Source organism: the organism of the source record quoted next, unplaced genomic scaffold (genome assembly GCF_019419815.1).
Source record: "Pyrus x bretschneideri cultivar Hongxiangsu unplaced genomic scaffold, Pyrus_bretschneideri_v1 Contig13, whole genome shotgun sequence".
Classification (NCBI taxonomy): domain Eukaryota; kingdom Viridiplantae; phylum Streptophyta; class Magnoliopsida; order Rosales; family Rosaceae; genus Pyrus; species Pyrus x bretschneideri.
Window position 1 is genome coordinate 6,621,822 of NW_025999424.1, and position 23,543 is coordinate 6,645,364.

The window sequence follows — 23,543 nt, forward strand, 5'->3', positions numbered from 1 at the left end:
GAGGATTTCAAGAATTACTTCATCGTGTCTATTTATTTTATATTATACGATCAATTTTCATTAGATATTATTTATATTAATTTTAAATAAAACATTTAAAATAATTTTTGACCGCAAAATAACAGATAAACACATATAATGAAATGATCGTCGGATCCTCACTAAGATAATTCGGATAAAATGCTATTCCCCAAAACTTCAGATTTTATGAAATGGAATATAAAAATATAGGCTGTGTCGGTGGGTTTCTTTGAGAAGATAAAAAAATAAATAAAAAATCTTGAAAGACTTGAGGTGCATGTGTTATACTAAATTATTACCGTCTGGAATCAAAGTCCTCGGTAGTCAGTAAGATTTGTTGCCCAATTAAAAATGCATAATTAAATCTAATATCCTTATTTAGCTATTAATTCAATGTGTTTAGTCGGATGGAGTAAAGGATCACCCACATAATTTTATATTATTGTCTTGCCTATCACCGATAAGGCCCCATGAATATTTTAGTCAAGATCTCATTTTTCAACTTAAACAAGGCATGTTACTCGTTCAGACAATAACAACTTACGTACACATACAATACTCTCGATATTTGAAGTTACTCACACAATGATATATGTAAAAATGTTATATTAGATAGAAATCAACTATATTAAAAATAATATGTGATTGATTTGAAATATTATTATATACAATATTTCTTTAAACAAGATAAATTTTAGGGAAATTGGTTGTTATACGACAATCACAAATTACTTTTGTTGAAATGAAAAAATCAAACCGATTGACATGATAAACATAAATTTTAACACGAGAAATATCTCAAAATGCCTTTGTAACCGAGAATTTAAGTTTAATGACATCAAATAAAGAAATTTAGTCCACCCTTCCCAAATTTGAGTTCCTCTTTCACCAATCACGCTTAAACAGAAAGCAATCAGCCGAGCAAAATGACTTTCTTCTGCAACTGTATGATAATCCCAATACCCTAATCAAGCTCTTTTTATTTTACCAAATATATAAAGTAAAATGTCCTAAAATTTTGAACTTCGTCACGCAATCCTAGATACGCGGTGTGGACTGTGCAGTGATCAGTGACTGCTGCAGAACCTATTTATTTGCTGTACGTATAGAGACTGGACTGCAACTAGTACAGCTCATAGACGCTCACTCCCTATTGGCTTAATAAAAATATCCACGAGGTCTCATCTAGCAGACAAAAGCACTTCTGTAGAACCGTCTCAAAAGTGCTCAAAGAAAAAGCAAAAACAGGGAGAATAAAAGCAGAGGAGGTGTAGGGAGCTTTACAGAGTGAAAGATAAAGATTCTAAAGATTGAATCTTTATCTTCTGGGAGGGTTTTATATTCCCATTTCCCCATTGATTTCTGTCAAACATCCATATAAGAATATTGGGTTGGTTAGAGAGAGAGAGATGGGAGGGTACAAAAGTGCTTGTGTGATATTGGTTGCCCTGCTTACTGTGACCTGCACAAATGGGGAAGATCCGTACAGGTTCTACAACTGGAATGTCACCTATGGTGATATTTACCCCCTTGGAGTTAAACAGCAGGTAACTTTATCATTACCATCTCTCTCTCTCTCTCTCCCTCCTTTGTTGTGGGAAATTTTGTTGCTAATAAAATGGGGTTTGAGTGGAAACGCAGGGGATATTGATAAATGGGCAATTTCCAGGGCCGCAGATCGATTCGGTCACCAATGATAACCTCATCATCAACGTTTTCAATAGCTTGGATGAACCTTTTCTCATCTCTTGGTTAGTCATTGTTCTCCTGTTTATTTATTTTCTCATTACTATAATGTTTATCGTTAAATACCAACTATCTATGCCTTCATTTTTCATAACTGAAACGCTTAGAAAAGAGACGTGAGTTAGGCTAGTTGGTCGGTCAGGGTAGGTAGTGCTGCTCTTTTGGAACTAAATTTGAATCTCCCTACTCTATATTAAAGCAGTTTAGAATATCGTATTTTTAAAAGAAATGGAATTAAAAATTTTCACCTTTTTGAATTGGCACGTTTTCGTCACTTGGTTCATATGGCAAAAAGTGAATAACATGGAAAATGATTGGTCATTATGCTTTACATCAATCTCTCAGATCCATCCGCTAAACTCGGATTCTTCAGCGCACATCCAGCTGTTCAATTCAGCAATATGATGTTTTTGCGAATTTTTTTTCTTAAAAGATATACTACTTCCCAATCGAGCTTTTGATGTAACGGTCTCTAGGGTTTTCGATGGAATTTGTCTTCTTTCCTGTAGTTTTCATTAGCAAAATTCCTAGTTCGACTAACCAACAAGTCCTGCAACTCTTGTTTAGGAATGGAGTACAGCAGAGAAGGAACTCCTGGCAGGATGGGGTGTTTGGCACGAATTGCCCCATCCCACCGGGACAGAACTTCACATATGTTCTTCAAGTCAAGGATCAGATTGGCAGTTACTTCTACTTCCCTTCCCTTGGCTTCCACAAGGCTGCAGGAGGTTTCGGTGGTATCAAAATTGACAGCCGCCCGCGTATTCCCGTACCTTTCCCTCCTCCTGCTGGAGATTTCACCATACTCGCTGGAGACTGGTTCAGTAAAAATCACACTGTAAGTATCTGTAACAATTTTTATGCGCGGTTGTTCGCTTACTACATAATGTGGTATAAAAATGTGGTTGTTATTGCGTTACTCATGATTCATAATTGTAATTGAATACATAGTACAAAATGAGGAATGTGATATGTGTTGTTCGTTGATGGGATTGTTTTGAATCCTTACAGGATTTGAAAGCAATCTTAGATGGTGGGAATAATCTTCCCTTCCCCGACGGACTCCTCATCAATGGCCGTGGATCCAATGGGTTTACATTTACAGTTGATCAAGGTAACTAATGAATGCAATCAGCATTTTGATCACCAGTTCTGTCTTCTTTTTTTTGTACTCGCGGCATTTTGATGTTATATTTGCCTGGCAGGCAAGACATACAGGTTGCGGATATCGAATGTGGGGCTTACAACTTCCATCAATTTCAGAATACAGGGGCACAAGATGATGTTGGTTGAGGTGGAAGGCACCCATTCTCTTCAAAACACTTACAGTTCTCTTGATATTCATTTGGGTCAGTCCTATTCTGTATTGGTTACAGCTGATCAACCGCCGCAAGATTACTACATTGTTGTCTCGTCGCGTTTCACGTCACAAGTGCTCAGTTCAACCTCCATTCTCCACTACAGCAACTCTGCAGGAAGTGTTTCTGGTCCTCCCCCCGGTGGCCCAACAACTCAGGTTGACTGGTCTCTTGAACAAGCGCGATCTCTCAGGTAACTAATGAATACAAGCAGCATAAAAGAATTGTTGAATGTTTCTATAACTCATGCCTTTTTGTGTATAATACCAGACGGAATTTGACAGCGAGTGGTCCAAGACCGAACCCACAAGGCTCTTATCATTACGGATTGATCAACACCACCCGCACGATCAGGCTCATGAGCTCTGCTCCAATTATTGATGGCAAACAGAGATATGCTGTGAACAGTGTATCGTACATTCAACCAGACACGCCACTTAAACTTGCTGACTACTTCAAGATCTCAGGGGTTTTCTCCCTTGGAAGCATCCAAGACAACCCCACTGGAGGCGGCGCTTATCTTCAGACTTCTGTCATGAATGCTGATTTCCGAGGCTTTGCTGAACTCGTGTTCGAGAATCCAGAGGATACTGTGCAGTCATGGCACATTGATGGCCATAATTTCTTTGTTGTAGGGTAGGTTTCTCTAACCTCAGAAGTTCGAGCTTTTTTCGAATTTTATACAATGCGAGAAATTCCATAAGAACATATCTTAATCTGTGGTGATTCCGATATGGGCAGGATGGACGGTGGACAGTGGACACCTGCAAGCAGATTGCGCTACAATTTGAGAGATACTATATCTCGCTCCACCGTTCAGGTATCCAGTTTTGTAAAATCCTGTACGCGACTAACAGTTATGCCCTCATGACCGATCTTAATGTGTCTGTTTCTTTCTACGAACAGGTGTATCCCAGCTCATGGACTGCACTCTACGTGCCGTTGGACAACGTGGGAATGTGGAACATAAGATCTGAGAACTGGGCTCGGCAGTACTTAGGCCAGCAATTCTATTTCCGCGTCTACTCGCCTGCGAATTCATGGAGGGATGAATATCCGATCCCAAAGAATGCTCTTCTATGTGGTCGCGCATTGGGGCGTAGAACTCGGCCTCTTTAAGCAAAGCTGCATTTTCGGAACGTGAAACTGTGAGCATTGTTAGGGTCGTAGATGTGAACTAGGAGAGGATATTGTCTGCAAATCAAAGATGTAGCGGCGGGGGGGGGGGGGGGGCGCGGGCTTAACTCGAGCCATTCGTCACCCTTTGTTAGTTTGTGGCTTCTCTGTGTGATCCAAATCGAACTTTCTGGATCTTTTCTTAAAGATAGATTGTTATCCATCTTGTATTCTTTGGTTAACATATTTTAATCAGGAAAGAAAATTATTTTCGATCGTTAATTTCAACTGGATGATAGAAACTAATCGCTAATGTGACGAACACTAGAAATCATAACTTCTAACCTCTTACTTGTAGCTCATAGCTTAGTTGATTAATATCATTAACTTGTGCATCTGGGATCATTTATTCGACTCCTCCTCCCTCCAGTATCGCTTCACTTGCACCAAATAAATAAATAAAATAACGTCCAATCTGTTAGCAGAGGCTTGATCACACCAGTTCTTGATGGAAATTTAATTATAGGGAACTTTAACGAAAAGTTTTCGGTACTGTTCATTTTAACGAAAAATCATCTTTTTACACTAAAAGTCAATTATAGTACTATTCATTTTATCTTTTATTTTGTTATTTTCGTTAAAGCTTAAAGTTTTAAGCAATTTTCATTAGTTTTCTTTTAAATAGATGCCGAATATCAAGTCACTCAGTAGCTAGTTAACCATTCGACACAAAACCAATTAGCAACGGAATTCAACTCAAAACCAATTGGCTACGAATGGATATACTCGCAATGCCACGCACGCTCCAGCCCAACTTGTTCCCGAAAACTTGACAATCCTGCATGAACATTTACAGCCACAGCAATTTTCCCACTTGTTTTTGCAAATTGCAAAGTGGAAGGTGGGTGATTTAATTTGGCAAAGAGTAATATTAATGGTAGAGCGTCGGTAGAGTTGACCCGCTTCAATTTGCATGGCCCTGCAGATGCAAAATTGCAGAGCTCACGTAAAATTGGTTGGCAAGTGTTTGGCCTACTTATTGTATGTCAAACTTTCTTTAAAGCATACGTGTTCATCAAATCGAATTAGAGTTAAATCAAATGTGTGAGAGTCAAACAAATGAATTACAGCTCTTGGATAAGTGAATTAATCCTCCCTCATTCATACATTCATGGGATAGTCATGGAATATAGAGGACAAATGTGTGAAAAAATGCATGTCAATATATCCAATGCAAGATGAACTAAACATCATTTACCTTTCAAATTTCAATATAGAGGAGAAATATAACCGTACTATTATTTAACTTTTATAGGTACCAATGCAGAAAGAAGTAGAAGTGGATGTACATAAAAGTTAAATGGTCAATGCAAACTGAACTGATTTATATATGTACTGTCTCATATCAATTACGCACTATTATTTAACTTTCATACGTAACAATGCGAGAAGAAGCATAAGTGAATGTTCATATAAGTCAAATAGCCAATGCAAACTGAACTGATCTATATATCCAAGTCAGCCCTTGAGTTTTGACTTCCTCCTCCATTTGGCATTTAATGGTTGGCCAAATTTCCCAACTGTGACAACGCGTGGCATGAACATGCAGCCATTAAAGGTTGTTTAGCGTAGCGTACGTACTGTATTTTTGGCTAAGGAGTTCATGCCTATAAAAGGATCGGCTTTTGAAGGAAGAAGATCGCAAGCTCAGCTAGCTATCTGAGATTTAATTAAGCATTTTTCAGAAGAAAAGAGAGAAGCCATGGTTGTCTGTCGAAAATGGCTTTCTTTGAGTCTTGTTGTTCTGTACATTGTCCTCCAATTGAGTGCAATCACCACTCTAGGCGATGGGAAAGTTGACAAAACTAGATTTCGCGGTGATGATGATGATTGTCAATGGGGTCGGAGATGTGGTGGTCGGTTTGATCGAGGAAATCATGGTAGGGGACCTAGGGGCGGTGGCTTTGGAGGCGGAGCTGGAGGAGGAGGAGGCTTTGGTGGGGGTGGAGGTCATGGTGGAGGAGCAGGGGCTGGTGGTGGTATAGGCGGTGGAGTTGGGGGTGGTGCTGGAGGTGGTGGAGGCGTCGGTGGTGGTGGAGGAGGTGATCATGGAGGTGGGTCGGGTCATGGTGGGGGTTTTGGAGCTGGTGGCGGTGTAGGTGGAGGTGTTGGAGGAGGTGGTGGTCTTGGAGGAGGCAGCGGAGGCGGTTTTGGTGAAGGTGGAGGTGGTGGCGGCGGTGTTGGTGGAGGATCAGGCCATGGAGGCGGTTTTGGTGCAGGAGGTGGTGTTGGAGGTGGAGCTGGTGGAGGTGTTGGAGGAGGAGGAGGAGGAGGTGGTGGCGGCGGTGTTGGTGGAGGATCAGGCCATGGAGGCGGTTTTGGTGCAGGAGGTGGTGTCGGAGGTGGAGCTGGTGGAGGTGTTGGCAGTGGAGGAGGTGGTGGAGGAGGAGGAGGAGGAGGTGGTGGTGGCGGTCTTGGTGGAGGTTCAGGCCATGGAGGTGGTTTTGGTGCAGGCGGGGGTGTAGGAGGCGGAGCTGGTGGCGGCCTAGGAGGTGGAGGAGGTGCTGGTGGTGGTCATGGTGGAGGAATTGGAATTGGAATTGGGATTGGCATTGGTGTGGGAGTTGGTGCCGGTAGCGGCCAAGGATCTAGAAGTGGGTCTGGTGGAGGTGGTCGAAATTAAACATAGATTCTGCATGGCTGAGTGCGGTAAAAGCTACATGACACCAGCTACTATCAGTTATCCATTTGTAATTCAGCAAAACAGCTTCAAATGGGAGTAGCAGTCTTTTGTTACAATAAATATTTAGGCACATTGAGTTTAATCGCTTGAATTGGAATGTAATCAATCCACAATTTCCGCTTAAGTTGATTTAATTTGTCTTCTTATCACACAGTAAACATCATTAGCCATCAAATATTCATATTAACATAGTTTGGTTCAAATAAATTTTTTTTTTTAACAAACGATATTATCTGCACTAAGAAAAAAAGGGTGAGCTTAATCTCACAATGGGCTAACAATAATGTGGTTTAAATTCGTCTTTAACGAGAATTAGACATAAGTTATCTCACTTACAAGTGAAGATGAATACCACTAAACCGTAATACCAAGTGACGATTCAAATTATTTTAAGAGAATTGCTAAAGAGACTCTCAAAAGTATAACTCTTTGCTCTTTGTGTTTTTGACACAATAATTTATATTATCGACACATGAATTAACGTTAAATATAAAATAACATGAAATCAATGAAAAATTTTATTTTGAAAGAGTCTCCTTAACATTTCTTTTATTCTAATTCAACATACAAACTATCATCACTTGAACACAATTAATTTCAAGGGAACTTTAACGAAAAGCTTCCAGTACTATTCACTTTACTTTTTATTTTGTATTTATCGTTAAAACTCAAAATTTTCAAACCATTTCTATTAGTTTTTCTTAATTTGAAACTTAATTTCTCCACACGTAACCTATAAGTGGAGAAATTCAGCACATGGGATTAATGATCGCTTAACACCAATAGACCAAAGAATAGTTGGCGCTATAACTTAAGTGACAATATAATGAAAGAAAAATTTATAGTTCAAGTAATTAAGATAGGAATTTCATGCACCTTTAAAACATGTAATGATGTGCAATTGACTTCGACACTTATCAGATTAACTTGTGCCCAATTCATTTAGATTTCCCTTCATATGACTTAGATTTAGAATCTTAATTCACATATCTTTCAATTTCATTTGTAAATAAAAACAATATTTTATCGGAAGTCCCCAATCGGACAAAATGTAACAATAGCCAATAAGTTATGTTCTTCTTGTCTAGCAAGGAGATTAGTTGGTTATTTCGTCACCAATCTACTTTGCCTACATTGAAAAGATTCACATAAACATTTCATCCAATATTTACTTGTTTATATCTTCCAATATTTGTCCAGGCTTGCAGGGTACGATAGATCAAAATAAATGTAAAAACATTTTTTTTTTTTTTTACCAAAAAGAAATTGTTTATTTTACACAAAACTTCCAGGGTAAGGGTACGACTGGATAAAATGAAAAGGGATAAGATGGTAATTAAAAATTCAAATAATTCCAAGAGACGAAGGTGTCTCTCGTGCCTCAGTAAAAACCGCTTCCCCGATGCCACATCCACCGTACACTCCATCAAAAGTCCCACGGGCCCCATAGATCGACGGAGAGTAATCAGCACGCGGACTGTTGCTGCCAGAGGCGTGGCGCACACTTGGGAAGCCCCAGAGGCGCGACGTCGACGTGGATTCCCGCTGTTTCACTCGCCAGTCCCTGTCTATGTAAAGGGACGCACTTTCCCGCCGCTCGCTTCCAGATAGTGCCCTTTTGTCTTCGACTCCGCCTCGTCCTCACTCAGTGCAAATACCTCGAAACTCGCGATCGCAGAACCCTAACTCGCTTTCTCCGTCAATGGAGCTTCGTTCTCGCAAGCGCACCGCCGGCCCTTCTTCCGATGGTAAAATCTTCCCACTCAAATTCAACTGTGTATATGTATGTGTGTGTGTATTTCTGATTGAAGTTCGAAATTGCAATTTACAATTAGGATGTGGCCTGTTTGGTTACCGAGAAAGTTCGAATTGAAGTGTTTTGAGTCTTAAATTGGATCGGGAGGGATGCGAATTTTGTTTGGATTTTTTTATTTTTGTGTGTTATGTATTATTTTGATGTTGGAATTTAACAAGGAGAACGCTTTTGACTTGAATAAAATTATGGATATTTGTTGGATGCGCAGGAAATGAGCAACACGAGGAAAAGGAAGATGCTTATTCACCGTCTGATGAGGATACTTATGTACCGTCTACGCCTTCCGCTTCTGAGTTTGAGAGTGAAGAAGGTAAAACAAAAATTAAATCTTTCTTAACCAGATACGAATAAGAAGCTAAGAGTTTAGAATTTGGTTAAAAATTCGCAATTCATGTCGAGATTTTTAGTTCTGATTTCTGTGACTGGTTGTATGGATTAGCGCACCTTTCTTGATTGGGGAATGTTTTCGATTTAAACAAACAATGTCAGTTTAGCGGAAGGTTGAATTTCGTTATATTGGTGAGTTTGCATGCTTTATTGACATAAATCTGGTGTTTTGATGCATGTAGGTGAAGAGTACCAAAACAGTGTGGAAGTTGTTTTTGACTTGAATGATAAACCTAATGGTAAAATGAAGGAGCCTGCGATAAAAAAGTCGAAGGTGGTGGTGGAGAACAAGACAGAAGCAGGAGGACCAAGCTCGATGGTGCCAGCAGCCAGGTTCACATCAGGTGAAATTGACGATCTTGGGTTGCACGACAAAAAAAAGAAAAAGAATCGTAAATCTGGGGCGCAAAAGCGGCGTTGGCAGTGGAATACCTGGGAAGAGGAGCATGATAAATGGCTTGATGACAACGTAACTGAAGATTTTGATCTGGATACTCAGAAGAATGTGATATGCGATGCTGCTGAGGCACCATCTGATATGATTATGCCTTTGCTAAGGTACCAGAAGGAATGGTTGTCATGGGCCATGAAACAGGAAGAGACTGAAACTAGAGGAGGAATCCTAGCAGATGAGATGGGAATGGGGAAGACTATTCAAGCCATTACTCTTGTTCTCGCTAAACGGGAATTTAATTCGACATTTTATGACACTGGTTCTTCCACAAGCTTTCCTAGAATCAAAACCACCCTTGTAGTTTGCCCTGTAGTTGCTGTGAGTCAATGGGTGACTGAAATAGAGCGGTTTACTTCAAAAGGAAGTACAAAGGTTTTGGTTTATCATGGGGCTAATAGAGAGAAGAGTTCCCAAATTTTCTCAGGGTATGATTTTGTCATTACTACATACTCTATTGTTGAGGCTGACTACAGGAAGAATGTGATGCCTCCCAAACAAAAGTGTCAATATTGTGGAAGGTTGTATTACGAGAAGAAAATGTCAACTCACTTAAAATATTTTTGTGGGCCTAACGCTTTTAGAACTGAGAAGCAGTCTAAGCAACAAAGGAGAAAGCATCCACAACCAGTGTCGCAGAAGACAGTTGAGTCTAAAGGAAAGAATGGAGCTTCCAGGAAGAGATCAGCACTGAATGAGGAAGATGATATGGATTCAGAAGATATTGGACAGCGCTTGAGCCTAGATAAGTCAGTTTTGCATTCTGTGAAGTGGAACCGTATCATTTTGGATGAGGTGCGTTGGCTTAATATAGTTGTAGTTGGGTATTGGGGGGAACTGATGTACATGTTGTTGTTTGATTGTGTTTTCTTGGATTTATTCCCAGACAACCATTTATTTTTCAGGACTCAACTTTTCTTTACTTGTTTCATATATGTTATTTTGGAATAAATGTCTCTAACTTCTTGTTTAAAACTAGGCCCATTACATAAAATCAAGGCGTTGTAATACTGCGAAAGCAGTTCTTGCTTTAGAGTCTTCATACAAATGGGCTCTAAGTGGCACACCACTTCAGAACCGTGTTGGAGAACTTTATTCTTTGGTAAAGTCTACTATATTTTAGAACATATTTTTTAAACTCGTTTTTTTATGGCCATCTAGCTTATATAATTGGAATTGCATTTGCACAGATCCGCTTCTTGCAGTTAGTCCCCTACTCGTATTACTTATGCAAGGATTGTGATTGCAGGACTCTTGATCATAGGTATGGTGTAATACATATTATTTATAAGTTGCATGCCTATATGATACAATACATATTATCAACATATCTCGTATTACTTATGTTGGATACATTTTTCCTTGTTAGGCATATATGACAGGCTTCTGTCAATAGTTTCTGCTGCCTGCTTGTAACTAATTAAATGTTTTCTGGCCCTTGCTCTCGTATTTCTACTTTTTTTTTTCTCAAGTGTTTAATCATTTTTCTAATGTAAATGTGACCTGCAGTTCCGCAGCACAATGCTCGAATTGCCCTCATAATTCAGTTCGACATTTTTGTTGGTGGAATAAAGTGAGTTTCAAGTTTGGTATATTTTTTTTGTTGATTTCCTTACAGAAACAGATGTGCTTACATGTTTGTAATCCGTGTTCCTTGCAAGTATGTGGCGACACCGATACAGATATATGGAAATCATATCCAAGGCAAAAGGGCCATGTATTTGCTAAAACACAAAATTCTAAAGAACATAGTCCTGCGACGAACTAAAAAGGGCAGGGCTGCTGATCTTGCACTTCCTCCTAGAATTGTAAGTATTGTTTCTTTATGGCTGTGTGCAGTTCTGATGTCTAGATTTCTTATGTTCCTTTCTTATTCTGCTACCTATAGGTTTCATTGAGGCGGGACACCTTGGATATCAATGAACAAGATTTTTATGAGTCAATATATAATGATACTCAGTCACAATTTAACGCGTATGTCACCTTTTTCTTTCTTTTCCTTCTTCATTTGGCCACTATTGCTGTTTCGGTACTCATTTTGGACATGAATGTGAAATGCTACTTGCAAATTTTACTACGGTGACTAATTTGTGATCCTGAACACTTTTTATTTTTAACTTGTCTTGTTGCCCCATACAACTTATGTGGACAACGCTTTGCCTCTGTTGGCATGCTAATTGCCATTATTGCTGTTGAATATACTGAGCATTTGGTTTGGTGAATAATATGCTTTCTTTGTTACAGATTTGTCGAAGAGGGAACTGTAATGAACAATTATGCTCACATATTTGACCTTCTCACTCGCTTGCGACAGGTCAGTATACTTATTGAATGTGCTATGTTTTTTCAGTTACGAGATAAGCTGTTCTATAGCCATTTGTCAATACTTTGTTTTATAAGCATACATAAGATGAAAGGCTAAATCTGATCTGTCACAGTTTTGATCTTCAAATTTGTAATTTTTTCTTCTTAACTTTTTTCCCTTTCTGTTGCTTATTTTTTTTTTCATCAGCAAAGTTCTGTTTGGTCCATTAGTACTGTGCACTTATTTTTTCTTTTACTCACTACAGGCTGTTAATCATCCTTACCTTGTGGTGTGTTCTGCATCTGCTGCACTGAGAAATGGAAGCAACATTAATGTCAATGAGAAAATCTGTGGAATTTGTCACGAAGCAGCAGAAGATCTAGTGGTTAGTTGATCTTTTCTTTCAGACAAAATGAATGGCTTTGCCATGCTAAAAATCACCCTTTCTTACTTCGTTTGTGCATTTTATATTTTCACGATTATGTGATATGTCAATCATGTTTACCAATATAAGTTTGTCATGGAAGGCTGGTTCAGTATTTGTTCGCTTGTAGATCTGTCATAATGTGTTTTTGCTGTTAACTTTATGTTCTGGATTTCTGTAGAAAGCTTTCTGAGTTAATTTTTGCAATGATAATTATATTACCTCAATTGCTAGTTAATAACTAAAACCCTGTGTTGTGTCAGCTTTGAAGAGTTGAATGGCTTGATTAAGCGGGACAATAACAAAATGTACTTTTGATCGAAAAGGAAACATGCTTGTTTGTGCTTTATTGTTATTTCGTTATTTGTTGCTAGTGAGCAGTTAAAGTTTGAATAATGACTGCCTTTCATTTGAATAGTGAGTACCTTGCATGCATTTTAAATGCTTCTGTTCTGTTATTGATTTGCTCCTAACTATTTCCAGGTTACTGCTTGTGAGCATGCGTTTTGTAAGGCTTGCTTGCTTGATTTTGCTGCTTCTTTGGGACAAGTCTCATGCCCGACATGCTCTAAACCAGTTACTGTTGATTTCACTACAGCACCAGGTGCTGCTATTCAGACTAAGACTACCATTAAGGGGTTTAGATCTTCAAGCATTTTGAACAGAATTAAGCTTGAAAATTTTCAGACTAGCACAAAAATTGAGGCTTTGGTACGTCACCATTTTCTTATTCGTCAATCATTGATATGTTGTTGATAAGGCCATCGAAATAGGAAACTCTTCATTGATGCAGATATACTTAGAACACGTACACATGTCGTAGCGTGCATGTTATCTTTCTTAACTTCCTCATATGCTTTTCTAACTTCCTCTATGGCTCTAGAGGGAAGAAATCAGATCCATGGTTGAAAAGGATGGCTCTGCAAAAGGAATTGTTTTCAGCCAGTTCACATCGTTCTTGGATATCATTAACTACACCTTGCAAAAGGTAAAAATGAATAATATACAACAGTTTCCTATTTGTGCATCAATAGATTACCGATACTAATTTAAAGAAACTGTTGCAGTCCGGTGTCAATTGTGTTCAGTTGGTGGGAAGCATGACTATGTCTGCAAGGGATAATGCTATAAAGAGATTTACCGAGGATCCAGATTGCCGGATTTTCTTAATGAGCTTGAAAGCTGGAGGTGTTGCTCTTAATCTGACAGTTGCATCGCATGTGAGTAATGTCTTATGTCAGATTTAAACTATGTTTTCGTGTCTAAATTATTGGAACTTGAGTCATACACAAGTGGATCAAGTGATTTGGAGACGTTGCAATTTGGACTAGGTATTCTTGATGGACCCATGGTGGAACCCAGCAGTTGAGAGGCAAGCACAAGATAGAATCCACCGGATAGGGCAGTACAAACCGATCAGGTCCGCATTTTTCTCCCATTTTTTACGAAGCGTTCCAAACTTTACAAACCGAAAAATCCATGTTATTCAAAAGGCAGGACTGTCCCCCTTCTCTAAGATATCTGATATTTTCTTTTCCATTGCAGAATTATGAGATTTGTGATTGAGAACACTATTGAGGACCGGATTCTAAAGCTACAGGAGAAAAAGGAATTAGTGTTCGAGGGGTAAGTTCGATTTGTTAGCTCTGTTCTTTTCTTTATAAATTAATTGGTCATTCATAGGATAGCTATCTAACACCGTCTTCTTTGCCTTGTATAATATAGGACCATCGGTGGTGCTTCAGACGCTCTTGCAAAATTAACAGAAGCCGACTTGAGATTCCTCTTTGTCACCTAAGTCCATTATCCGAAGATGAAGCAGGGAATTTCAAGAGTTTATCTTGCAATTTACTGCAACAGAATTGGAAACTTTTGGTCGAAATGATTTTGGAGTTTCAGTTATTACACATGGGTTAGGATCCATTTTTGGGCAATGCAATAGTAAAATCATTGTGGCTAAGTTCCAACTTTCTCCGTGCAATAGTAACATTTTATGAAAAATTTGTCTTGCCAAATTCTCTCTAAGTTCCCAGTGTTCGTCCTTGTCTGTGATGTCGCTTGTGGAATCTCTCTTCCCGTGCTTCCTTGGTTTTGTGGTGGGGGTCGATTTGTTGGTCCTTGGGGGAAGATGTGGCCTTTTTCATCCTCAATTTTGGGGTTCTTCCTGGTGTGATCTCATCAGGGTGGCAACGGTTAGTGTTGAGTGGATTTCTGGCGACTGCAGCTGCAGCTTCAGCTTCAGTAGCTCTAGCTTAGAGTTTTTTCTGTGGGCTGGGCTCAAAGGTTGGCTTTGCGCTTTGTGCTTAATGTATATTTGGGCTTATGTTATATTTGCGCTTCGTTGATTATGTAATTTATCCTTTATCAAAAAAAAAAAAAAAAAAAAAAAAAATCCATTTCTCCAGAAAAAAATTCCTCTAGGTTTTCTCTAGGGATGACGATCCTAACCATTAAATCTAATAACCGTGGATAGCTGTTTGAATGCAACAGATTTGGGTATGAAAATTTGGTAATATTTTGGATGTGAGGAAAAATCGTGAATATTATTTGAATAATTTGGATATGGTTTCGGATATGGTTATAGGAGTCCGTGATTCATTTCCGTTCTTGAATCCGACCAAATAATGTATAGAATATGTAACATAATTTACATATTGTAATAGTACAATATATATATTTATTTATTATTCACCGAACGTATTTTCTTGAGAACACAAATTACATTGTGTGGGTTGCATTTTTGTGGAAAAGTTCAAAAGTTTTGAATCAAAATCAAAGATAATTCAATGATGCTTATGGAAGATGTCAAAGATCAGCCAACATCACAATATTTCAAATTCAATGCTTTAATTTTGTACTCCACTAGATCCGCATTGAATCATTTTATACTTCAAATATTAAATGACTAAATTAATATCTACTAAATTATAATGCGTCAACTGAATGAATATATTTCTTGTATTAACGAAAGTGGATAAAACCGTTAACCGATGGGAAATCCGCAATGCGGTGAGCATTGTTATGGATAATTTCTATAATTAATTTCCGGTTATAAATATGGTTTTTTTCATGGTTACGAAAATATATAAAACATTCTCATCTCCAATCCAAACAGTTGCCATCCCTAGTTTTCTTTTCGGCTGTATTTTTCCTTTTAACATCAAATAAGTAAATGTGGTTGGTCAAAATACAACTTGGTTTGTAGGCTGGAAGTTAAAAAAGAGCTATAGAAGATATGAAACTGGATTATATTTCTTGAAAGAAATAATAAAAGGCTTTTTACCGGAAAAATAATAATAATAAAAGGCAAACAATCGTCACTAATACACCGTCGAGTTAACTGCGCTTTTTATTAAAATCCCCGGTGAACGAAAAGCCGAAGTTACTGGGCTGAAACGAAAAATATACTTCTGATTCTTTCGATGCGATCAACCTGTCCTGCAGAGTATTCCAACTCTTTTATAAAGCAAAAGCATTGGACAAAACACACTTGCCAACCATATCGGCTTCAGAATGCAGAGATATTGCGTTCTACATATGGATCAAAATCACGGTTCAGGGGCGCCGACTCCTTTACAAATCAAGGAGAAGCCTGCGAGGGTCTTCCACGACATCTTTAATGCGGCGCAAGAAGAAAACAGCCTCTCTTCCATCAATGAGGCGATGATCGTATGTCAATGCAATGTACATCATTGGCCTTGGTACAACGTTCCCCCCAACGACCATGGGACGGTTCACTATTGAGTGCATACCCAAAATTGCTGACTGTAAATGGAAAAACAAATCGACAAATAAACTTGGCTGCGAGAGTCTTGCTACGAAGGTGAGTTTCCAAAAAAGAAAAATGAGTACAAAGCAATACCTGTGGAGGATTGATGATTGGTGTGCTTAGAAGGCTTCCATATACGCCCCCATTTGATATTGTGAACGTCCCTCCAGCCATTTCATCAATTGATATAGAACCATCAGCTGCTTTCTTAGCCAGGGTATTGATTTCCTTCTCTATCTGAGCAAAGTTCATACCACCAGCATTGCGGACAACTGGAACGACAAGGCCCTTGAATAAAAGTATTTCGATTGTGGTTAGTTCGCATGTGATAATGGAATTCATCGTGCCAAACAATGAATAACCAGAAAATAACTCAGAAACAATGCTCATGTCAGTAAGTTGGAGTTCAACGGAATGTAAGTCAGTTGTTAAGAATCAACATAATACAAGCATACCTTTGGTGTCCCAACAGCTATGCTGATATCAATGTAATCTCTGTATATGATATCGTCACCATCAATGACAGCATTGACAATTGGCAACTGCTCAAGTGCGCTAACAGCAGCCTGAAACAAATTCACGTATAACTTAAGAAGGGCCCACATGCACAAAAAGTATAGTACTAACATTTTACAATAATTTAATAGTACTTTGCACTTCCAATTTTCATTTGGAGATAAATGACGGTATTTATGCAAAAACACATACTTTCACAAAGCCGGACATAAATCCCAATTTCACACCATGCTTTTCAACAAAGGTGTCCTTGTAGTCTGAACGGAGCTTCATCAAGTTAGTCCTGCATTATATAATACCAATCTTTAGACGGAAACAAAGAGAGCCACTAAATAACATTGTCATAAAAGAATTGAAGAGTTGGGGTGGCAAATTTGTCCACTTTCAAAGTAAGGACAGAACAAGAGAGAGCCATTGTGGTAGATGACTCTCATCCTCCGCACTCATCTGAACACCTAGACAAGTGTTGTCATTCATACGTAAAACTTAAACTAAAAAACTACAATACTCAACATTTATGGTTAAACCTGAAAGTCTGTCGCAAAGAAGATTTGAAAGGAAAGATAAAGGATATTTTGCAAAGAGACATGGTGAAACCATATTTTGAAACAAGGTATGAGCTTACATATCAATCTCATTAAATGTGGTTAAGAGAGCAAATGTATTCTGAGAATCTTTCAAGCGTATTGCCACCCGCTTCCTTAGTCTTGTCATAGGAACCTACACATGAGAAAACAATTTCTACCTATTAAATTCCTTTCTCATTTAATAAGAAATCGTTTTTCTTAGATAAAAAAAGAATCCTGAACTTACTCGTCTTTCCCTATCCTTGGGAGGAAGGCGGAGTTCTGACGCCGCCTGTTTAGGTGGTGGCGGTGGTGGTGGAGAAGGTGCCTTAGTTTTGGGTTGTGCATCCTTGACAGGGGCAGGTTCTGCTTTGGGGACTTGCTTTTCTGCACTTTCCTTCGTTTTAGTAGGTTCTGGCTTAGCATCAGCCTGCTCTGATGGCGTAACTTGTTCTATACCTTCACCAGATTTAGAAATGATTGCAATCTTTACACCTGGTTCCACAGTCTCGCCTTCCTTAGCCACAAACTACTAACAATCACATGTTCAAGGTAAAAATAAAAAGATCAGTATACTACAACCAGAACGTGTAATTCTAGGTCGTGATTAGTGATGATCGTAGAAGGAATTTATATTGTGATGTTGCTTGAATATTACCTCTTTAATGACACCAGCTTCAGGACTAACTACATCAATTGTCACCTAGTTGTAAACAAAAATTTATATATATGTCAATACAAAGATTTAGTGAAAACGCATCTCAGCACTTAAGAATGGCAAAATTAACAAACAGGAAAAGTTTGTTTAAAAAATTACCTTATCTGTTTCAATTTGGGCAATAGGCTCGTCAACTGCAACTCTGTCACCGGGTTCTGAACATGTAGCGAAAGCATGACCCTCAAAGAATTATACACTACACTACACACACACACACACACACACACACACACACACACTAAGGTACATGAGCTATCATCAGCAGCATGAGTCTCAAAAGAACCCATATTAGGTGAATTAAACACACAGACAAATAAGAAATAAATAACTTATGGATTAAAGTATCACAAGGCATGTTCAGTAACATACTCTTTAAGAATGTTGCCAAAGTGCCATCAGTAATAGATTCACCCATGAAAGGAACAACAGCTTCTACCACATCTCCTGCATAAGTCAACAGTTAAAAAGTTTAATTACTTGCATATATAATATATACAAAGCATGTAAATATGTCAAGACTAATATATTCATTAAATACCACTGTCTGAAGAAAATGATCTATTGCTCAATCGGATAAAAGAATCTGTTTGACATAGGGAAGCAGCTTCCCTGCAACCAAGAACAAATAAAACACCATAAGAGAAAAAGAATCCATTTCTAATATCAAATGAAGTTTTTTGCTCTTCAGTCATTTGGTTTAGGCTTGGGCAAAGCATTCTGATTCTAATCCAAGATTAAGGATGTCAACTATAACACCAAACGATCTCATTGCTAGTGGAAAAAGGCAAGCCTTTTGAAGTATATGATGAGTTAATAATTAAAAATGCACCTAAAAATTCAACACAAAAACGACAGAACCACTTTCTCTCTTGTTATAGAACTGATGAGGAAGTATATCGAAAAACATATGATCAATCCATTTACAGATCTTCCAAGTGAGATTCATCTTCAAGTGTATTAAATGTTCACCTATCGCACTTGAAATTAAAATTTAACATATTCAGTAAGTTCTAATTCCTTAAAGGTGGCCAATGCCCTTGTCTTCCACTTTCCCCAACCCACCCACCAAAAAGATGGGAATTGAAAACCAAAATAATAGTAAAAGTATAAGTTCAACCATTATTCAGAGCACTTTCATCTATGATTCCATGAGTCATGAGCAAATAACCAGGCAGCATGGGTGGAAAGAAAAAGGTTGAACAAACCACAAGCTGAACCATACAGGGAAGGAGAATCTTGGTGACATAATTGTGATGAGAGCGTTTTATATTAATAAGAGAATTGGTTTGAAAGAGAATCAAATTTTGAAAAATCTATTGACCAGGTGGTACTTATAAATAATTAATTTCAGGCAGGCTCACAAGAGCTTATGAAAACCATATCTATGATCGCATATTCCTGTAGATACATTGTGAAGTAGAAGTGTAGAGAACTAAATTTATCACAGAAATAAAAGATCAGAGCTTAACCTGCTTAGCGATGGAGCATGATTGCCTGCATAGTTGGAATTTGAAAAGGTCAATAACACCACCACAGAGACAAAAGGAAAAGAAACACACTGGTAGAAGTAGACATAAAAAAGAGGGTTCAGGTTATATTATCTTAAATTTACCTAAAACAATGTGGTAGGTTGCTCTCTGAACGCACTCATATCCTTTCCCAATAAACAAAGCCTGCTGTGAGCCAAAGCTATTAGATGATATTCCAAAAAACTACAACTGAATACTAAAGTACGATAAGATAGTTGCCATTGCTGCACAACTAAATACCTCATCAAAGACCCTTTCAGTAAGCAAATAAAAAAGAGAAAGTGAAACAAAAGCTCAAATTTTAGCACCTCTTTTGGTACAGCTCGGTAACAGCTTGGGGCGGATACTCCATGCCTAACCTTCCACGCTTGTCCCAGCACCTCAGACTGTCCATTGAAACATACATAAGCAACCACCAAACTATAACACATTGTTTAATTATCACATGAAATATAGAACAAAGAATCCCAAACCTAAAACATGCACATTGGGGCACAAAATATATCAATTGATGCCAAAAACAACAAAAGTTTGATCGAATACCGAAGCTACTTTACGGCGAATAGTCCCCCAAATCATTGCTCTTCAATTCTTCAGAACCAGACCTGAAAGATTCGAAATTTCCAACCAAATCAGCACCAGTAGTAACCAAAAATCCAAACTGCATTCGAGAAAATAAAATAAGAAGCCTGGATTAAGCTCTGAGCTCTTCTGAACATCAAAAGAACAGCAGTAAGATATGAAATTTGGTTTTATCGATGCAGTCCAAATTAGATACAACAGATTATATAAAAAAATAAATTGAAAATTTAAAGATTAAACAAAGTGAGATGAAAATCATCGCCTATACCTAAAATCCAAAATCATGGGAAGAATTTTGACAATATTGATCAAATTATTCGAAGAAAAAGAAATTCAGAAAAATACAAAGTCGAATTACACATGTTTTGGTTTTCGATAGATGCAAAAATTGAGGAGGGGAAGAGTTTACCTGGAAGCTGAGAGCGGAGTAGCGATCCAAATGCTGGAAATACAGAAACGAAAGGAAGAAGTGAGAGGGAGGAAAGGTGGAAACTCCAAGCGGAGGAGAATTGTATGAGCTTCTAGGCTTTTTGCGGCTGCTTTCACGCCGACCATCTTACGTGCGTATCCATCCTTCTATTTTTCCATTATTTTTTTTTTTTTTTTTTTTTTTTTCTTTAGCTTGGATTAAAATAAGGGATCCAGGTCAAAAATTTGACCTAGTTATTGAATTTAGTTTTTTTTTTTTTTTTTGGGAAGTGGGATCCAAAAGGATCATCAACGAGGAACTTTTATTAAAACAAACACATACTTACAAACGAAACAAAGGCCTAATTTATTTCTATAAACAAACAAAGAATGGGCCTAAAAACAAAGAAAACACAGAAAAAGAGCCCAATAACAGTGAAGTTCAAACAAAGCATCCACGGTGGTCGCCACCGCTGATTCGAGAATCTGCCAACCACTCGATCCTCCACCCACTGTAGAGCATCCCCTCCACAAGCGCCACCGGCACACAACCATCAACAAGAGACAATCGGCGAGAGAGAAGTCAACCATCGAAAAGAAGCTTTGGGAAATTCCCGAGCAATACCGCCAAAAACGGCAGAAAATAAGGAGAATGTGGTGGTGCGGGAGACACTCGAGCCAGATACAACACTGAAACTCTACACACGAACTCAACAGAAAACATGGCTGAAACACCAAGCAAGGAAGGGCCATGAAAAAGGATACCCACGGGGGTTGAAGAATTGGGAAAGCCAAATGGGAAAATTGGAAGAACCAGTAGCAGATGGAAGGAGAGAAAAAAGAAAAAAACAAAAACAAAATGCTACCCACCGATCCCAATCGCAGCTAAGACCGGCGGTAGCCAAGGGAAGCACGATCGGGATCACTCACACAAGAAGGTGAGAAGCACCTTCATACATTTCTAACATAAATTCAATTTTTAAATTTATACATGTTTGTTTGAATGTGCTTTTAAAATGACTTAAGGAGGATAATTGTATGAGATTCTAGGCTTTATGTAGTTGCTTTCACGCCGACCATCTTACGTGTGTATCCATCCTTCTATTTTTCCTTTTTTTTCAATTTTATTTTTTTGTCTATTTTACTTAGCTTGGATTAAAATAAGGGATCCAAGTCAAAAATTTGACCTAGTTATTGAATTTAGTTCAGTTTATATACATCTAACATAAATTCAATCTTTAAATTTATACGTGCTCGTTTGAATGTGCTGTTAAAATGATTGAAGGAAGAGAATTGTATGAGCTTCTAGGCTTTTTGTGGTTGTTTTCACGCCGACCATCTTACATGCGTATCCATCCTTCTATTTTTCCTTTTTTTAATTTTATTTTTTTTACCTATTTTCCTTAGCTTGGATTAAAATAAGGGATCCAGGTCAAAAATTTGACCTAGTTATTGAATTTAGTTCGGTTCATATATTTCTAACATAAATTCAATTTTTAAATTTATACGTGCTCATTTGAATGTGCTTTTATAATGACTGAAGGAGGGAAATTGTATGAGCTTCTAGGCTTTTTGCGGTTGCTTTCACGCCGACCATCTTACGTGCATATCTATCCTTCTATTTTTCCTTGTTTTTTTTCCCCCTATTTTCCTTAGCTTGGATTAAAATAAGGGATTGAGGTCAAAAAATTGACCTAGTTATTGAATTTAGTTCAGTTTATATATTTCTAATATAAATTCAACTTTTAAATTTATACGTATTCGTTTGAATGTGCTTTTAAAATGCCAGAAGAAGGAGAATTGTATGAGCTTCTAGGCTTTTTGCGGTTGCTTTCACGCCAACCATCTTACGTGCATATCCATCCTTCTATTTTTCCTTTTTTTATTAATTTTATTTTTTTGCCTATTTTCCTTAGCTTGGATTAAAATAAGGGGCCTAGGTCAAAAATTTGACCTAGTTATTGAATTTAGTTTAGTTTATATATTTCTAACATAAATTCAATTTTTAAATTTATATGTGCTCGTTTAAATGTGCTTTTAAATGACTGACTGAGGAGAATTGTATGAGCTTCTAGGCTTTTTGCAGCTGCTTTCATGTCGACCATCTTACGTGCATATCCATCCTTCTATTTTTCCTTTTTTTAATTTTATTTCTTTGCCTATTTTCCTTAGCTTGGATTAAAATTAGGGATCCAGGTCAAAATTTTGACCTAGTTATTGAATTTAGTTTAGTTTTGTTACAGTTCTATTAGATTAGGAATGTGATTGTGTAAATCCTAGTATATCTAGGAATAGCTCTTATATTCCTATTAGAAGTTGATTACCTATTAAGAGTTGTAATCCTAAAAGGGTAAGGAATTAATCTTCCTTACTACTATAAATAAAGGCACAATGGGATGGAATAGAACACAACTACAATTACATATCTCTCTCTTATCTCTACTATTGCCGCACCTTTCTCTCTTTCTCTCTCTATGACCTCCATAATTGTTCAGTAAATTATGTCTACAACACGTTATCAGCACGCTATTGATGCTGCACTAAAAAAAGTTTGATCTTCAATCAGGGGAGTATTACGTTTTAATCACTCTTTTTGTGATTAATTTATTATTTTGAATTGATCTACATGCTATTGATTCAATTTAGTTTTTCTATGTTGAACGTGATACAACGCATTGAAGATGCAATTCCGACTTTCCGAGAAGAATCTTCTACAAATTCAAAGGTTTTTGTTGTTTTCTGCCAATCAGATAAGCTTAAAATAAAGTAAGATATTTGAAACAACCTTGAAGCATGAAAACATTCCCCTATATATATATATATATTGTATATGTTCATATATTTGTTTCATGCATTACGCAATTATATTGCTATGTGGAATTTGTGAGTCAATGTATATAAAATAAATTAGAAGCAATTAGGGTTTCTCAAACCCTAATAAAATTCGAAAAGAATAAAAAAAGATCGGAATTATGGGATTGTGCGGCAACACTGCCGTGGCACTACCGTGTGGAGACCTCCCCTTGAGACAATATTAGACCTATGCTGAAGCCTTTAGGCTTCGCTGTGGATAACCAGGTTGTGTGCC

At 37.7% G+C, this 23,543-nt stretch overlaps 4 protein-coding genes across 7 annotated transcripts; 3 read left to right on the forward strand and 1 right to left on the reverse strand.

The window, feature by feature from the left end:
* Nucleotides 1-1,363: 1,363 nt before the first annotated feature.
* LOC103944547 (L-ascorbate oxidase homolog) lies at nucleotides 1,364-4,523 on the forward strand. The gene is made up of 8 exons (XM_009355018.3): nucleotides 1,364-1,568; nucleotides 1,663-1,772; nucleotides 2,335-2,605; nucleotides 2,779-2,881; nucleotides 2,973-3,318; nucleotides 3,396-3,761; nucleotides 3,867-3,945; nucleotides 4,032-4,523. Exons 1-8 carry the CDS (start codon nucleotides 1,431-1,433, stop codon nucleotides 4,242-4,244), a joined length of 1,626 nt encoding a protein of 541 aa, XP_009353293.2. The 5' UTR covers nucleotides 1,364-1,430; the 3' UTR covers nucleotides 4,245-4,523.
* Nucleotides 4,524-6,003: 1,480 nt separating this feature from the next.
* LOC125474749 (glycine-rich cell wall structural protein 1-like) lies at nucleotides 6,004-6,924 on the forward strand. Its single transcript, XM_048578726.1, has one exon. The coding sequence runs from the start codon at nucleotides 6,004-6,006 to the stop codon at nucleotides 6,922-6,924; it is 921 nt and encodes a 306-aa protein (XP_048434683.1).
* A 1,503-nt stretch (nucleotides 6,925-8,427) lies between these two features.
* Nucleotides 8,428-14,695, forward strand: LOC125474906 (DNA repair protein RAD16). 2 transcript variants are annotated; one of them, XM_048579151.1, is made up of 17 exons: nucleotides 8,428-8,732; nucleotides 9,009-9,110; nucleotides 9,370-10,433; nucleotides 10,618-10,740; nucleotides 10,829-10,902; nucleotides 11,148-11,211; nucleotides 11,300-11,446; nucleotides 11,527-11,612; nucleotides 11,883-11,952; nucleotides 12,209-12,328; nucleotides 12,851-13,078; nucleotides 13,251-13,355; nucleotides 13,435-13,587; nucleotides 13,699-13,787; nucleotides 13,913-13,993; nucleotides 14,093-14,169; nucleotides 14,203-14,695. In XM_048579151.1, the coding sequence occupies exons 1-16, from the start codon at nucleotides 8,687-8,689 to the stop codon at nucleotides 14,163-14,165; spliced, it is 2,625 nt and encodes an 874-aa protein (XP_048435108.1). In that variant the 5' UTR covers nucleotides 8,428-8,686; the 3' UTR covers nucleotides 14,166-14,169; nucleotides 14,203-14,695. The 2 variants fall into 2 exon arrangements, with proteins under 2 accessions (XP_048435108.1, XP_048435107.1); XM_048579150.1 differs by having other exon boundaries at nucleotides 8,429-8,732; nucleotides 14,093-14,695.
* A 1,003-nt stretch (nucleotides 14,696-15,698) lies between these two features.
* On the reverse strand, nucleotides 15,699-20,630 carry LOC103944548 (dihydrolipoyllysine-residue succinyltransferase component of 2-oxoglutarate dehydrogenase complex 1, mitochondrial). Of its 3 annotated transcripts, none has more exons than XM_048579153.1 (15): nucleotides 20,457-20,630; nucleotides 20,009-20,126; nucleotides 19,774-19,851; nucleotides 19,549-19,612; nucleotides 19,406-19,430; nucleotides 18,475-18,545; nucleotides 18,306-18,380; nucleotides 18,036-18,091; nucleotides 17,877-17,921; nucleotides 17,466-17,747; nucleotides 17,278-17,372; nucleotides 16,845-16,935; nucleotides 16,592-16,702; nucleotides 16,230-16,424; nucleotides 15,699-16,132 (listed from the first exon to the last, which is right to left on the reverse strand). In XM_048579153.1, the coding sequence occupies exons 2-15, from the start codon at nucleotides 20,042-20,044 to the stop codon at nucleotides 15,941-15,943; spliced, it is 1,416 nt and encodes a 471-aa protein (XP_048435110.1). In that variant the 5' UTR covers nucleotides 20,045-20,126; nucleotides 20,457-20,630; the 3' UTR covers nucleotides 15,699-15,940. The 3 variants fall into 3 exon arrangements, with proteins under 3 accessions (XP_048435110.1, XP_048435109.1, XP_048435111.1); XM_048579152.1 differs by having other exon boundaries at nucleotides 20,009-20,070; nucleotides 20,457-20,629; XM_048579154.1 differs by having other exon boundaries at nucleotides 19,549-19,609; nucleotides 20,009-20,070; nucleotides 20,457-20,626.
* Nucleotides 20,631-23,543: the final 2,913 nt, after the last annotated feature.